Source organism: Vanellus vanellus (genome assembly GCF_965231255.1).
Source record: "Vanellus vanellus genome assembly, chromosome: 1".
NCBI lineage: Eukaryota > Metazoa > Chordata > Aves > Charadriiformes > Charadriidae > Vanellus > Vanellus vanellus.
The window spans coordinates 60,320,126-60,336,167 of NC_138905.1; the positions used below are offsets into that span (position 1 = coordinate 60,320,126).

A 16,042-nucleotide genomic window follows, 5' to 3' on the forward strand; every position below is an offset into this window, starting at 1 on the left:
TGTTGAACCATAGGAGTCCCGGCTCTGGCCTTGAAAAATAATATTCTGGAAGTCCACGCCATGAGTCACAGCACTGGATGAGGGGCTCTGCTCATTTGATTAATTACATTACCATGCCTGCCCTTTACTTGTTGACTCATAGCCATAAGAGCCTGGGATGTGCTGCGTATGTAGTAAGCTGATTAAAGGGGGAATGTATGTCGACGTATGGATGCGTACGATAGCTTTTTGAAATCCCTCCTGATCTTCCCACCCACTGGGCATTGATTCAATATCAAGTTCAGTCGTCAGGAAACAAACTTGCTCCCTCATCTGCGTCGCACATTGCAACGAGCTTGCCAACTATGGCCGAGCTTTTAGAAAGAGAAGAGAGTCCCCCCACCAGTGAATTTATGACCCTTGGCTCCGCCTGTGGCTTGTTCCTGTGCATGCCTGAGTGACATGGAAACTGCAGCAAAACTCTTTGGCCTGTTTCTGCGCTCTCACACGTGCAGCTATGTTGGTTTTTTCCGTTTTTTTAATGACCAGGGGTTTTTTGTTTGGTTTGTTACCTTCTAAACGCAAGCAACCCCTGACGAGAGGCACAAAGAAGAGCAATATGTGTTAATGAAAAGCGGAAGGACGGAGAAGAAACAGGGGGAGGCTAGAAGTGTTGCTGAGTGTTTGAAAGTAAAACGTCACTCCTCTCATCTCTTCCAGGTCCTTCAAGCCCGACTTTGTCCTGATCCGGCAGCATGCCTACAGCATGGCGCTGGGAGAGGACTTCCGCGGCCTCATCATCGGCCTCCAGTACGGTGGCATCCACACGGTCAACTCCCTCTACTCCATCTACAACTTCTGCAGCAAGCCCTGGGTGGTAAGTGACGATCCAACTCTCCTGCGTGCCAACATTGCAAAGTAGATACATGGTACCAATAAAGCACCAAACTCAGCTTCCAGTCTGTTTCATAGCAATTCGTCTCTTTAGGTTAAAACCACCATCTAAATAACCTTAGGAATCCAGCTGGGAATTCTTGGGGGAAAAAAGCTGCCAGTGCTGCTCCTTTATCAGCCTCTAGTAATATCAAGGTGTTATTTCCTCACCCCGCGTAGGATGTTTCACCTGTCCCAGACTCTAACGTGTCACAAACAGCTAAGAGTACAGTAACACTTAGATTTCTTGTAAGGCAGAGTAGATGACTACTCTGACCCGACCAAAACATCGTAAAACTACCTTAAAGGAAACATTAGCATTTGCTGGTTTAGAAGGTATAGGAACTATGCTATTTTGGGCATCTTTTGTTAGATGCACGCTTGTGGTGTCCAGGTGCCACAGCCTAAAACTATTATCCATTCCTTGCAGAAGTGCAACCTGCACTTACGCTCTCTTGTCTTCTCTTCCTGCTTTTTCTGGGTAGTGCTTTGTTGTGAGGGGATTAGCTGAAAAGAAAGGCAAGAAAGGTACAGAGATGATTTCTTCAACATCCAGGTCTAGGAAAAAAGGGAACATACAATGACAAAGACCTGGGAAAGAGGCTGAAGGAAAGGGGGAAGCATGTAGAGTTTTTCAGCTGTTTCAGAAGGAAATACAAGGTTATCATAAAGCATTGGTTCGTTGAACCTGAAAGACTGCACCTTGGAAACACCTTGGGCTGAGTCAGCTCCTGGGGAGAACAGGACAGTGTTTTGGTATTTTGCACTGGGATTCATTCCCCTTCACGTGTTCTTTAAATTTTGTCAAGTTCGCCTAAAAATCTCAGAAAACCTTAAAAAGTATTATCATTGTCTTTCCCAGTGCCAAATCAGAGTTTTCAATAATTCTGTTTTGATCTGTTTTGTGACCAGCTCTAAGTCAGCAGGAACTGCAGGAGCAGGAGAGCCAGAGGAGCAAGGCTGGCCATTGTAGCACCTGCAGGAAGAAGTCAGATGCTGATACCATTTTGGAGTCCACATCTGGGTCTTCCAAGCAGTTTTGGCCCAAAGTGCCATCTCTGATCACTGATGCTCCCAGGATGGAATTCCCTGCATTGTTCTAGGTCCAAAGTAGGAAACTACAAGCTCTATGGATGTGATAAGGAGATGGGACTTTCCAATATGCCCCCATGGAAAACTTTTAGATAAGTTTTTAGGAATTCCCCTTACTCATTGCACACATTTAGCTTGAGGTGAGGCAGAATGTTTATAGCAAGCAGTAACTATCTTCCTCATTACCTAATTAAGTCTTTGTTGTTGTTTTTTCCTCGAAATAAATATCCTATTAGTCTTCAGTGTGACAATTGGTAGTTCAAACCCAGCTGAGGTCTGTAATGACTCCAACTTTTGTTTCCATGACTGTGCAGTATTAGATTTAACTAATTTCTTACTAAAAAAGGTACCATTGTAATAGACATACTCTTCTCAGTTTTCACCCTTTTGTGACATTTGGGGGGGTTTGATGAGACCAAAAGCAAGGTACTGTCTTTTCCAAAAAATACTGCAGTGCAGCAATAAGAGTAGTGAGAAAAGTCTCGCTTTTCCATCACTGTAGAGGTGGATGATGCACGTTTGACCTCAGTCCCCATTTGAATGATGGAGAGTTGCTGGGAACAGAAAGGGGAGGAAGAGAGGGATGAAGACCAAGCTCAGTACAACACCTTTGCATTGTTTCCTACAGTTGGTCCTCCACACACGAGCGTGTTGACCCCAGTCACCAGGCAGAAACCTTCTGCGTTTACGCTGGCTTTTGCTGAGGAAGACGGGCATGTGGCCTATTCCATCTGATTTTGAGGTTGAGTCAGTCAGGGTTTAGTTGACGTTTTTCAACTTGTGCCTTGTAATTAGATTTCTAATGGTGTGCAGAGGCCTCAAGATGTGACAGGCCTATTTTTAGGAATCTAAAATAAAAGAAAACAAACAAACTCAGCACATTGGGGGAAGGGGGGATAAAAAAGAAAAGAAAGAAAGAAAGAAAAGGAAAAAGCAAGGCTGGCAAGGCAGTGTGGGAGAAATCGGCTCTGCCAGTAACTTGGCTGTAGCTATTCTGGGTCCGGTTGTGCCATGCTTTCCTCACGGGGAATAGAACTGGCTCAGACGACCTTCCCAGAGGAGTCAAGGAAACCACTTGTAAACACTTAAACAGGTTTGCAGAATGCCTCCTTTCCCTACTGCCCCCGCACACACATCACCCCCCGAACCCAGGATCACAATGCACTGAGTAATCAAAGAGCTCAAATGGGATTTTTGGCGCCACCGAAATTTTATCAGGTTGAAGTTCAGGTAGAGATTGCAGCAGGGCATCTGAGGGCAGAAAGCTTCACTGGCAGCAGAATCAGAAAATTCTGATTGTGTGATAGCTGGGAAATGAGAGATAGGGACAGACCACTTCGGTGCATGTTCCACTCTGATTGCAAAACAGGCATCTTGAAGTAAGGGATCTGCCTAACAAAGATTACTGGAAACTTTTTGGACCTAAAAAAAAAGTTGAGATACATGAAGAAATGAAATGAAATACCCCTGGGAAACGTGCTTTTCACTCTCCCTTTTTATTTTTTCCAAAAATGGTTCCATTTCATAGAAATGTTTATGATTTTGTGGAGGGGGATGGAAGTAAGACTGTTTTTTCTTGGCACTTTGCAACAATGTTTTTTCTCAGCAACTCTAATTACAATCAGCTGAGTTTGGGTTTGCGTTTACTCAAACATGCAGCCCCGTTTTTAATTACATGCGCCGGGTTTCCAGTACTGCAATACACAAATTTCTTCAAAGGTTAACATTTGCATTAAACGCAGGCACAGTTTGAAATAGGCGTTTCTGAAAGAAAAACAGAGTATTCAGGGGGATCTCACACACACAGAGAAACATCTAAGAAACCTAAGTTTTAAGATGATCCCAGAACTACTGAGAAATAATGCTACAAGCACACTAAACGCAATGCTTCAACCACTAATAATAATTTTTGTGTTAGAAAAGCTGCAATACAAAATACAGCGGGAACAATGCTGAGAGCAGTATTCATACATGCAGTTAATGTCCATAATTGCGAGGCAACTTTTTGCATCTGTAAGACTGCAGGAAAAACGATGGCTTGAGGACAGTCACCGACACAGTCTCAGAGACTCTCAGCCAAACTGTTATTGACTCCCAAGGGATATAGACTCCCTGCTGACTTAGGCACTTTCAAAATATGCAAAAGGCCCTGAGATCTTCTGAATGGATCTTTTTATTTCTCTGTAAAGACTCCCTGCAAGAAACTCTAAAGGCCAACCGGCCAGGCAAGGCATTTCACTTGCATGCCCGTTCCAGGGAGTTAAAACCAGGCTGTGCCACATTGCCTTGCCCCGTGTCTTCCTCTGCGGTCTGGATGCAATCTCACTAAAACCAATGGAACCACAGAAAGTAAGAACTGATACCAAAACGTGGAAGGGGCAGTTACATCTTGTTGAGAAGCTGCCATTAACGTTCCTACCCATCTCAAATGCACTGGGAGCTGCTACTTGAGCCCTGCTATCAGGTGTCTAAGAGGCTGCTGCACCATGTAACATGGATGTCTCCTTGCCAAAAAAAAAAGAGGAGGAAATTGTCCCATGAGGGTCGTTAGTAAAGTCAGACCTTTTTGTTGCAGGCTTGGCCCATTGAGGAGGCTCCCAGATGGCTGAATCTCTCATCTGTCCATCTGAAACACTTGCTATTTCAGCAACAGCCAAGAGCTGTATGCTTCAAAAGGAAGCCCAAGGAACAAGTCAGGACGCTGTTTGTCAGCTGCGCCGGTGTTCCAGTTATTTTGTTTGAGCTCTTTTCCTAGGATAAACCTATGCCTCCTCAACGTCACGGCGTCCATGGCTCACCAGGGCTGCAAGCACATGCAGCGAGGGGCATGCGCTGCTCTCAGCCAGAGGGTTTTTCCTCCTCTCCCAGTCTCTGTCTCATTCTGTTTAACTTTTAAGCCCTGTTTGCTCACTTTGTTAGTCAAAACAGGGCTTTATTTTTCTTCTCTAGCACGTGCAGGGCTAGCGCAAGTAGTTAAGAGAAGCAAGCTGTCCTCCTTCCCCAACATCAATACCCTCCTTGCCAATAATAATTATTCTGCACAGGGAGATTTTCTCTTATCTGCTGATGCATGTGGGGGGGGTGGTGTTAGTGTGGGGAAATGCCATCTCTCGGTGTTTTTTGGTTTTTCGTAAACGTCACATTTTGACCTACGAGATTAGGGAAAGGATTCTTTGCACTTTGCGAATCTTCTGGCAGCCGCTCACTTCAGCGTGTGGCCTGGCTCTGGCACACACCTTGCAGCCTAATTTTTTTGCACACTGGCTGCATTTTCTTTATACCCATACCACCCTTTAACTCCCAAAGGGGTATTTCTTCTCCACCACCAAGTGAAGTTTCATTTTCTTGTGCAGAAGTCCTTTTGCTTAGACAAGCCCAGTAACCAGGACAGGAGCCCTAATGTAGCTACTCAGCAGAAAATGTTCTCAGTAGCTCTCCCTTTACGTGCAATGTAACTTGGGGTTGTGATTTGGTACATTTACTGGCTTCAGCCATTGCTCAGAGCATGTAAGATTAGGCAGCCGATGCTACTGGGAAGAAAAAGGGCTTTCTTTTCCTTCCCTTGTTCCGTAGATGTCTGTTTCCTTCCCTTAATCTGTGTGTTACCTCCCTCAGGTGACACAAAGATCTCCTTCAAGATGAATGCATCCCTAGCTTTGGTGGGGAACTTGAAGGAACCTGTGTCAAGGACTTACAGTGAGACTTAGCCCAGATTGGAGGCCTTTATTAATTTAACTTGATTTTACCAAATTCTAGGGGTCTTGGAAATGCAATTCAGTTTCTAAATTACTTTACAAATAGGACATCGATGGGGAATTCAGTCACATCCAGCTGAGCTGAAATGAAAATTTTTACCCATGGAGCAATCCCAAATCATTTTATTCTTTTAACATCCATGAAAATGAGGAAGCTACCTTATTCAGCTTTGCTCCCCCTTCTGCAAGGCTGCCAGTCTAACCACTTCACCAAGCGCCACCAGTTCAGCATTGTCTGTGGCAACGGGGTTGTCCCTCTTCGGAGAGAAAGCAGGATAGATAGATGTGTGATTGTAAAGAATCAAAGTTGCTCCTGAGATCCAGAAGGTTTCTGGGATATATATCAACTCTTATTCTCTTTGGTATATCAACCCTGCTTCAGCAACATTTTCTGTCATGGTTATTAAGTCCTTTCTTATAGTTCTGGGTTTTTCTCCAGCTGGTCGATGACAGATTGAACAGGGAGGCTGTAGACAATGTACAGAATAGTCTGCTCGCTTCACAGATGGCCGAAGCGGAGCAGGAATTTGCTGTGCTGTGCTTCTGTTGGGGTTTTGGAACCTGAACAGAAATCAAAACTCAGTCCTACCATGAGGAGCTTTGTGTCTGGCTGGGCACAACCCTGAATGATAAACAGTATATAATAGTGACGGTAGTGGTGATAATGGTGAAATTCAGGCTGACGGGGGGGACAATGGCAAGTGTTCGCCCTTGTACTTGAAATGCCAGCACTGATGCTTTTCCAAACCATGTCACATACATACTGCTTTCTCTAGGTACCATCCTCACAGACTTGTGCCTCCCTCAGACCTCACTGGTAGATGGGACAGAGGGAGCAGATGATCTCCCCTTTCTCCTGCCATGCATGTTGGGAAACCCTTGGTTCATAATAAACGTCAGTTATGATTGATGGTGGGTTCCACACTTCCTTGGTGTAACACTCAAACCAGGTGGCACTGACAATTGCCTTTAGTCATCTCTGTCCCTTAGCAATCCTCCTTCCCTTCAGCACAATGGGTAAATGTGCCGTGCTTTGATTTGGCTGTGGAGCAGAGATCCGAGAGAGAGCTTTGATTGATTTTGTCTCTGCTCAGGAGTGGTGGCACTGGTTTCTTGCCTGGTCACCCCTCTGAGCCCTTTCCTCTACCAAGAAGGGCACCCCACCCTCTCCCAAGCCACGTTTGGAAGGCAAAGCTTGTTCATAGCAGATGCCTAACTAAACCCAAACTGATCCACTTCTGACTCTTGAACCCCTTTTCCACTCTCTTAGTCCACAGTTTGGGTACACAGGCTGGCTTGGCCCTGGGTAAATACAGCCACTTCATATTTTCTTGCTGCTCTCGGGTCAAGAAAGCAAGGTGGGAAAGGCATAATAACATGTTTCTCTCACCTCCTTCACCAGCATAAGAACATTTTGCAAGCACGTATCCGTTACACAATAAGCCACTGACATCCACTGTGTTTGTTTTTTGTCCCCCCTCCCTCACCCCAAGTTCTCTCAGCTCATTAAAATCTTCAACTCGCTGGGTCCTGAGAAGTTCCCCCTCGTGGAGCAAACGTTCTTCCCAAGCCATAAGCAGATGGTGAGTACCTGTGCTTTCTTCTGATGCAAAAAGGGATGGGGCAGAAGCAACGAATGCGAATTGGGCATGAGAAATGGCGGTAGGAATGCTGGGATGAGTCTCAGTTTTACTTCCAGACAATTCTAGCTAAAAAGCAATATCCAAAAAGCACTGCGCGGGAACCTCTTTCCTTTCTTGTCCAGCCCTCCCCCAGGTCATGTATGGACCCTGAAAAAGTGAACAATGAGAACAGGCTCAAAACCAAAGCAAAAATCCATTGTAAAATCTAGTCAACAAAAGCTCATCCCTTAGAGCAAGGGATCACTTTATTGAGATAAAGTGGATTTTTGTCCCCTCCTGGAATTGTTTAAAATACATTGACAATTTGGGACATGGGCCATAAGACATGTCAGTTTGCTTGGCCTGTCACATGGTTGCCATCCATGAAACATTTATCAGCCTGACTGGGTATTCAAAGTAATTTGGTGTTCTTGCAAAAGAGTTTGTTTCAGCTTGTAATGTTTCCTTTGCGCAGGGGCTCTGGGGTCTAGTCTTCCCGTCAACAACTAAACACTCAGTGCCCTGTGTGGCTACTGGGCACTCTTCCAAACTCATAGGGCACCTTCCAAAGGGATCTGCATAGGTGCCTTTAGTCCTGGAGAACATGGCAAAGCGAGGGGCTTTGTTTAAACCTGTTTATGTCTCTTGTTTTCCCTGGGTTAAAATAATGAGTAGTCCTTCATGAATCTTTGCTCCCAGCTTGCATCCATGAATTAGTGGTAATTCTTACCTGGCTGAGGCTTTGATGAGACCCCGTGTGACCCATGACCCTGCTATGGGAGCCACTGGCTGGCTGAGCTTATTTCCCACATTTGATTGTGAACCCGAGCAGCATCGGCAGCCTGAAGATTAGGGGTGTTGGGATGTCAAACTAGGGCTCAAAAACATTCAAACCCCTCTTTTCTCACACACTTGTTGCAACTGTAGGCCAATCACAAGCTGTAATAGGGTGTAGGTACCTGATGGTGGATATAGGCACCTAGTGGGAGCTTCAGAAGGAAGTCTCATTTAGATTCTTGTGAAAAAAATCCACTGGTGCTCGCTAAGTACCTGAATACCTTGAAATGGGGGTCCTTCACCTCTCTGTTCCAATATTCTGTCCTCTACCTGTGCTGTGTGGACAACAGCACTTCCACACTTCACAGGCACGTCATGAAGGTAGGTACAGTCATGAGTGCTGTGAAGCACTCAAGTGATGCAGCCGTAAGAGTTGTATTATCATTTAAGACCTGAAGAAATGGATGGTCCTTAAACACTCTGGGACAGTTTGTTGCAGACTTTTAAGACAAATTAGTTGATAAATCCTGTTGTATGTAATTCCCGCTGATTTATAAAGAGGGCTTTGTGACATATGTAATGCTTCAGGACAATCGTGACTTTGTCTGACCATCACCACAGGAATGGTATTTTTGGAAGGCTTGATTAAGATTTTCATTGCAAATACATTGGCTGGTACTGTTAGCATTGTTTTCTTGTCTGGAAATCTGATTCTTGATTCCTCGGCATGTAAACGCATTTGTTACCAGCAGAGTACTTTGGTTTATCAGACCACTGATCCTAATTTCACGTATTTGTCACCTTTATAACTGATCACCTACTTGGAGATGCTATTGCTTACTTGCAAATGCTATTGCTTACTTCCAAATGAATACAGGAACCTTTTTAAACTGTCAATAATCTCATCTGAACACAAACACAATTGTTGACATGCAAGCTCGTCATCTGGTTTAAATCTAAGTCACTTTCCAGACATTCACACAGTCAACAATCCACTTGGGCAAATTCAGGCCAGCCCTTACCAGGTGGGGGGTCTGCCTCACGGAATGAATCTCAAGATCTTTTCTGGGTGCATCTTCACAATATCCTGGGCTGTGAGAGCAAGTGCTTAGACCAAGTAAGCTCCGTTGCAGTCATCACTCCACCAAGTACCTGAAAACGTTGCTTGCCCACTGTGCATCAGCTTCTCCGTGTGTCAGAGAGGAATATATGATCCTCCTTTCCCACTCTTTTTCTTCCCTCTCCTGGAGGCATCTTCAAGCTGTACTAGTTAGCACTCGTAAAATACACTGTGGTCCTTTGATGGCTGACCCCCTGGAAGTGTTTATAACTAGTGTTATGTTTTACCTCTTTGCAATGTGATACACTTTAAGCAATGAAGTTCTCACATAAGAGATACTCATCCTTCTATGTCCAAAACTTTCCAAAGCTTACTATATAAACCTTTGGATTAAAAATAGAACAGATTTAAAAATCTGTTCCGTTCTTTCCTCCATGTAGAGAATACACATTGTCCTAAAGCAAAAGTGAGATAAATGACAATTTCTAACAGTAGGCCCATTGTTTTGAGCATTTTAATGTAGTTGAAAATGCTTTTCCTGAAGCTTTCTTCTCATAACAGAGCATTTTTAACCAGTGATTCTAAAGAGAGGACAGAGGCTTTGACATTTCACAGCAGAAAAGATCCAAAAGATGAATCTCTTCCCTTTGCCACAGGCACGTACCTTTCAACCCTCCTCCCAGTGACTAGTTTACTGGAAATAAGAGCAATCTGGCAACTGTTCTTCCAAGGCCCTACTGGTGCTAAATGACAGCCATAATGACTGCCTTGCTCTGTAGTGACCCCCTACGGCCAGTTAACAAGTGGGATACATTAACTTCAAAAGGGATTTTTCACCTCTCCTGGGCTTATGACCCCAATAACAATTCTTAGAGAGATCAACTTCTTCAAAAGAGAGAGGGACTGCTGGAGGGATCTTTGTCAAAGCGCGAGAATTGCTAGAGGTGGAATATCTGCTTTGGGCCCAATAAAACGGTATCAAGAAAGGGAAGGAAATGAATAAATCCACTTGCAAATCCATTTGTGTACATTTGAAGTGGACAGAAACTAATGTAAGTGAAGCAGAGACAGAATGTCTGTGATAGAAATAAAACCACTTTACTGTTTAGAATAAAAGGACACTATAAAAAGTGAACATTATGCAACATTACCTTAAAAGACAATATACATTCACTGAATATAAAATTTATAAATAACATGGAGGAAAACTGTAAACAGTGCTAGAAAATTTAGCAACAAATACATTCCTTCCAGACAAGATTTTTCACACGAGTTTGGTTCCCTCCCCAAGTTTCCATGACTATCAGGAACAGCAGAGTGGCTCTATGAAGGAAGGACAGTGTCAGAGAGGAGAAGCCAGTACAGGCAAAGCAGCAGCAAATGTTCAGTGGATTTTCAAGATTTTTCTCAAGAGTGGTAGCCCCAAAAGCCATTTATTCTGAAAAAGACAAAAAATTTTTGCAGTTCCCTAAATTTTGTTCTGCCCTTCTAAGCTATAAAATACATTATAAGTGATCTAAACTTTCAGAGACATCTGTTCCCATGGAGGCCTTTAGTTCAAACAGTCTTTACTGTAAAAAACACAACAGTATGTTTCCCATCGCCATGAGGTAGCATTTCACTCCAGCCGAGTATGAATGGGATACGGTGATATATTTAGGTTTTAGAATAGTCCTACCTAAAGGGCCATGTAGCTCTTCAAAGCATGGGAAATTTAGACCTAAAATGGCAGTTTTGTCCCATACAGGGGAGGGGGAAACCTCCCACAAGAGAACTTCTCCATGCACAGATCTCCTCCTGCTCTCTACCCCCTCCCATTTTGGAAAAGGAAAATCAAATCCAATCTTTCCCAAATCTTCCACATATTTTTCATATTTTTTGTGATTCTACAGGGTAAAACACTCTCAGGCAAATAAGGAAAAGCATCTATAAACAAGAAAGTGAATGGCAACAGTCTAGAAATGAGCTATGCATTTTAAAAAGTACTTTTAATAATGTTGGTATATCTAAAGCACAGGGGAGGGCGGGGGAAGCCCTCATGCTGTACATGTCCAAAGGTCGTGCTCACACGAGCTACGCCATTGACAGTTCCTCTGACCTTAGGTTATGGGGTGAAGTGAGAAGAATGTCAGAGGTGACAGGAAGATATTTGTGCTGCTGCAAGCCATTGTACGTTCCATAGCGTAACATTTTTAGCATAACACCTGCCTCCTCCCATCTCCATGCCTGGTGTTCCCACATACTGCATGGCCTGCTGCAATGAGGAAGAGTTTTGTCCATTGGCAGGCAGAAGTGACTTAGCGAGAGAGAAGAAAGGAGAGCAGATAGAAAGGAAGAAGTCTCTGAGTCTGATTTAGAGCCTGTTCAATCCATTTAATGGCTCCATCCCACTTCAAGGGAGCCTTCAGTCAGGTTCTTAATGCAAGCACAAGCTAAAGCTTAGCCCAAGAAATACATGTCCCTGATAGCATGCATAGAAACAGAATTAAGAAGCCTCCCAAAAGAAATGTATTTTTACTGGATTCTTCCCCCTCCTTTTGGCTCCACATTTTAAAAGCCTCAACATCTGTTTCTTTACACAGCAAGGGGAAAGATTTGTTACCAAACCCCCACCCCTGCCAGTCTAGCTGTCTGCATCTCAGAAATATTTTACCGTCTGCAATATAAAATGGGAATACGCTTCATTTTCTGGTAATGCATCTGCTGTTTTGTTGTTTACAAAGCACATAGCTACATTATATCCTACTTAGGGACATAAGTCCTCATAGTATTAGAATGCAAATATTTTCACAATAATTTGAGTGCAATACTGTGATGTCTCAGCTAGCTAAATGAATCAGTGACAGGTAAAATATGCAGAGCTGCAGTTTAATGAAAATCCAAATCAACACTTCAATGCATTGAGGGGCATTTTCATTTAGCCTTCCAAAGCCAGGAAAAGTGGCTGCAGCTCAAAGAGACATCAGCTTTGCAAAGTCACCTTGAGCTTGAAGACGGCCATCTCCAGCGATGCCGACTCCACACGATGCAAACAGTGAGGGTGGCGAGGCCGGCTCCACTCTGCCCTCAGTGACCCTCAGAGATTTTGCCAACCGTGCACAGCTCGAACAGAGATTGCTCCACTGTGCCCAAAGCCCAACCCCCATAATCTGCCAAAAGGGGCAACATTCTGCCCCATCACCTGATCCTATGATGGGTGCTGTGAAGCAACCTACTCTCCCTCTCATCTCCAACCCATAATTAGGAGTAGTCACAGGGAAGAGGACTTCTGAAAAATGTTCCAAGACTGAATCACAGGAAAATCCAACAGACTTTCAAGGTGTTTTGTGCTGCGTTGCCACTCAGAGCAGCTGAAAAAAAAAAATACACAGCAGACCTCTTACATCAACTCTTTGAAAATGCCCTTTAACGTTCCTGTTAAAAATGAAGCTACATGCTTTTTGCTGCAACAATTCATCTGATACATGGAGCATTTCAAGGGATGTATGTCTGGCAGAGCTCTGGTAGCACACAAGGAACGCAAAAACACTTCAGGGCTCATTTCAGACACCCTTTCCTGTCCATTTGGCAAAGAGGTCCCAAACAATTTTCCATTAATTGAGGTCACTGGATAAAATGCTGTATTGCTCCAAGCTGGATTCACTGCAATGCTTTTTCCTGCTGGTGGCAGCTCTGCTTTCTAAGTGGAATGAACTGAAGATATATGGAAACTTAAGATAAATAATCATAATAATACAAAAATGAAGTTAAGCGTAATCTTCTCCCTGCCCAAGCCCTCCCCATCCAAAACTCAGTCACCCATTTTGTCAGCACCCCTTCTTCACCATCATTAAAACTTAAAATACTTTTATTTGATAAGAAAAATTATATTATAGTTTTCTTAATAAAAAACAAAATAGAACAAAAAAAACTTCTCCAGTCAACAGCAAAGCACAAGACAGTAAGGCTCCTCCTCCCACATCACTATAGGACATGGTATGAGCACATGCACAGAGCTATGCTTAACAGTGCCTAGAGGGAAACACAGCACTTGACACAGAAGGAATCCTCTGGGCAGCTGAAATTTTATGATCCCAGCCAGCACTTATTAGGAGACCACTTTTCCTTGCCTAGCTCCCCCCCCCCCCCCCTTTCCTTTCACTATATAAACAAATGCAGCTAGCATAGCTGCAGGAGAGGAACCGTGGTGCAAGGAAAACGATGTACAGAGGAAACAATGACTGTAGCCACTACTGCAGATACACTGGAGCGTCAATATCTTATAAACAACTCACTGACTCGGAATGTCAATATTTCTGTCTTTAAAACACAATCAAACCATTCTTTTGTTTATAACACCAAAAAAAATCCACGTCTTGTCAAAAATAGCTTATGTCATTATGTGTATATACATCTTAGTTCAGCAAAACACTATTTTGGCAATAGATTTTTTTTTTATAGTAAGAGCTCTAGCAAGTCTCCCCTTTCCCTCTTCCATGTGATTGATTTACAGTTGGTAGTTTTGCATCTGTTTGGTTTAAGGTGTTCACAAGCTGGTTTTGCTGTTGAAGCTAAGCTGCAAAAATTTCAGGGGCCAATGCTGCTCAAAACAGGATGGCACAGCACATCTGCTCTGCTGTAGGTGGATTCACCTCCCTGAACATAGGGGATGGGGCTTTTGTTTTTTAAACAACAACAAAAATACAAAATATTCTCTCTTTTGTTCTGGAGAAAGCCAGAACTTCAAACGTGCTGTTGCATTTACACTGTGACTGAATTAGCTAGGACAATCAGTCAACAATGCTTTTACCAGATGATGTGGTCAGACACACCAGGTGAATTCTCCCACTGCTGGAGTTAATCACATTGCAAATCTCTCCCATAGAGGAGGATTTCTTTGGGACATCATGTTTTCCAGAGCTTATGCTGGGGTTCTTTTCAGTTTGTTTCATTTGCCAATCTGATTAATGAAACCTGTTTTCCTTCAAATAGATATGTCTACATATTTTCAGCACTTAGTGCATGAGGAGGGGTGACAGGAAGCCAGCACATAGAAGAATACAGTGCCTAATTGGCATAGTTTTTAGATTTTTGTTTTCCTAAAAAAATAGAGATTATATCGCTACAGCTAATGATACATGTAAGAGAGCAAGAGCTCCATTTTTTTTCTTTTTTTTTTTTCCCCCTCCCATTTTTCCCTCTGGTGTGCAAAAGTAAGCTCCCAACTGTCGTCTGATCAAAATGAGTGGTATCAAAAAATGGAAAAGGTGATTACAAAATCAGTAAGGTAGCACAGACTTTTTTTCTTTTCTTTCCTTTTTTTTTTTTCTTTTCTTTTTTAAGTGTTCGAAGTGCTAAAATTTGCATGAAAACAGGCACTAATTTCATTGTCATCATCATGATCTGGTAAGAGTTAGTGTCCAAAGGAAGATCAGCCACAAGTAAGGGAGAGGGGAGATAAGGAAGGGATAGCGTGCTCAGGGATCTGTGGCATTGATTATCGTTTTATCTGGAGGCGCCCATCCTCTATACCAGCTGCAGTAACCTTCCACCCTCTGGATGCAGGCATAGTGCTTCGCTTGGTATCCTGAGTGGCCGAAGTTGGAGAGCATGTCTGTCCAAATACACTCATTCTTGGAGGTGGCAAAGCAGGGCAAATAGTAGCAGGGCCTAATCTGCAATTGTAAAGAACAATCAGGTAAGGTTACGTGGAAAACAACATTATATAAAATGTCTTTTTACCAGAGACAAGGGATTCAAAATTCCACTCCCTCAAACTTTGCTTACTAACCCAAAATTCAGCCTCAGTTCAGTAAGCATGTAAGCATGTGCTTGTCTTCATATACACAGGTAATTCCAGAGTCAAAAAGGGCTTTTCAGGTGCAGAGAAGTTGAGCTTGTGTCTATGTTTTTGCAGGCCTGGGGCCATAAGCAAAAACCTTAGTGCCTGTGCCAGGCTGTGAGGTTTTAAGCAATCAAAATGTTTACACAGGAAAAAAGCTGGACATATCTTGCCAAGTCCCTGGTACCTGATTTCATTCACCTGCAAATGATTCTGCATGGATTCTGAAAGCCTTCCCCAACCCCAAGTAACTCCAACAGGGCATTAAAAAAAGCATAGACTCTGCATTTTTATTTGATTGTCTCTTCTCTGGCCTCAACACTACAGCTGAGCTTTACTCCCTGTAAAAATTGTTGTTCTCCATTTCTCTTCATGGATGTTCACTGGCATCATTGGTATTACCAGCCAGGGGAAATAGAATTCTAGGGTTTGAATGTCTTAATGCCACCTAATTAGAGACACACGTACCTTGCATCCACAGCCCAGATGATAACGATGATTCAATCCTTTACGCTGGGACAGGGTCAGCCGGTCCCATTTCTCATACCAGTTGCACAGGCCAGTGTAAACCTTCCCTTCATACACGCGGCCTTGAAAACAGAGACATGGTCACAAGTTAGCACTTCTCAGCTCAAGCACTTTTCTCGTTTCCTGAGATTGCTAATGCTCTCAATATGTTTGGCTTCAGTCACTGCTCAGCAACTGCTTTCTTGTTATAAACTGGTTCAGGAATGTCTGGCCAGCAGCATTACAGCACTTCTCTAAGTTAGGAGAGTTGTGCCAGCTTTAAGCACCAGCTTAAACACGCAGGTGAGTAATGCTGTCAGGCTCCTCTCAACAACAGTGAATTGGCAAAGTGAATTGACACCTTCACTAGATACAAGACTTGGCAACTGCCACATCTCTATCTCCTTGCATCCCCCCATCTCAGCAGCCTGCAATTCTCAGTTCATTCAAAAAGGGATCTTCCATTTTTGGCACTGCCGAGTAGCAACTAGTTCCC

The 16,042-nt window shown here is 43.4% G+C and overlaps 2 protein-coding genes across 3 annotated transcripts in view; one reads left to right on the forward strand and one right to left on the reverse strand.

Annotated features, from left to right (window-relative positions):
• SYN3 (synapsin III) overlaps positions 1–16,042 on the forward strand; it is a gene marked incomplete at its 5' end in the record, with an annotated part of 180,153 nt that overhangs the window by 39,463 nt on the left and 124,648 nt on the right. For both annotated transcript variants that reach the window (XM_082488143.1, XM_082488144.1), the window contains 2 exons: positions 700–856; positions 7,253–7,342. In XM_082488143.1, the coding sequence (XP_082344269.1) occupies positions 700–856; positions 7,253–7,342 (247 nt within the window). The remainder of the gene's footprint in view (positions 1–699; positions 857–7,252; positions 7,343–16,042) is intronic.
• The window catches only part of TIMP3 (TIMP metallopeptidase inhibitor 3), a 39,499-nt gene continuing 33,752 nt past the window's right edge, over positions 10,296–16,042 (reverse strand). Inside the window, exons 4-5 of the mRNA XM_082488162.1 lie at positions 15,508–15,629; positions 10,296–14,872 (exon numbers count right to left, since the gene is read on the reverse strand). Of these exons, the coding sequence (XP_082344288.1) occupies positions 14,675–14,872; positions 15,508–15,629 (320 nt within the window). The 3' untranslated portion in view covers positions 10,296–14,674. The remainder of the gene's footprint in view (positions 14,873–15,507; positions 15,630–16,042) is intronic.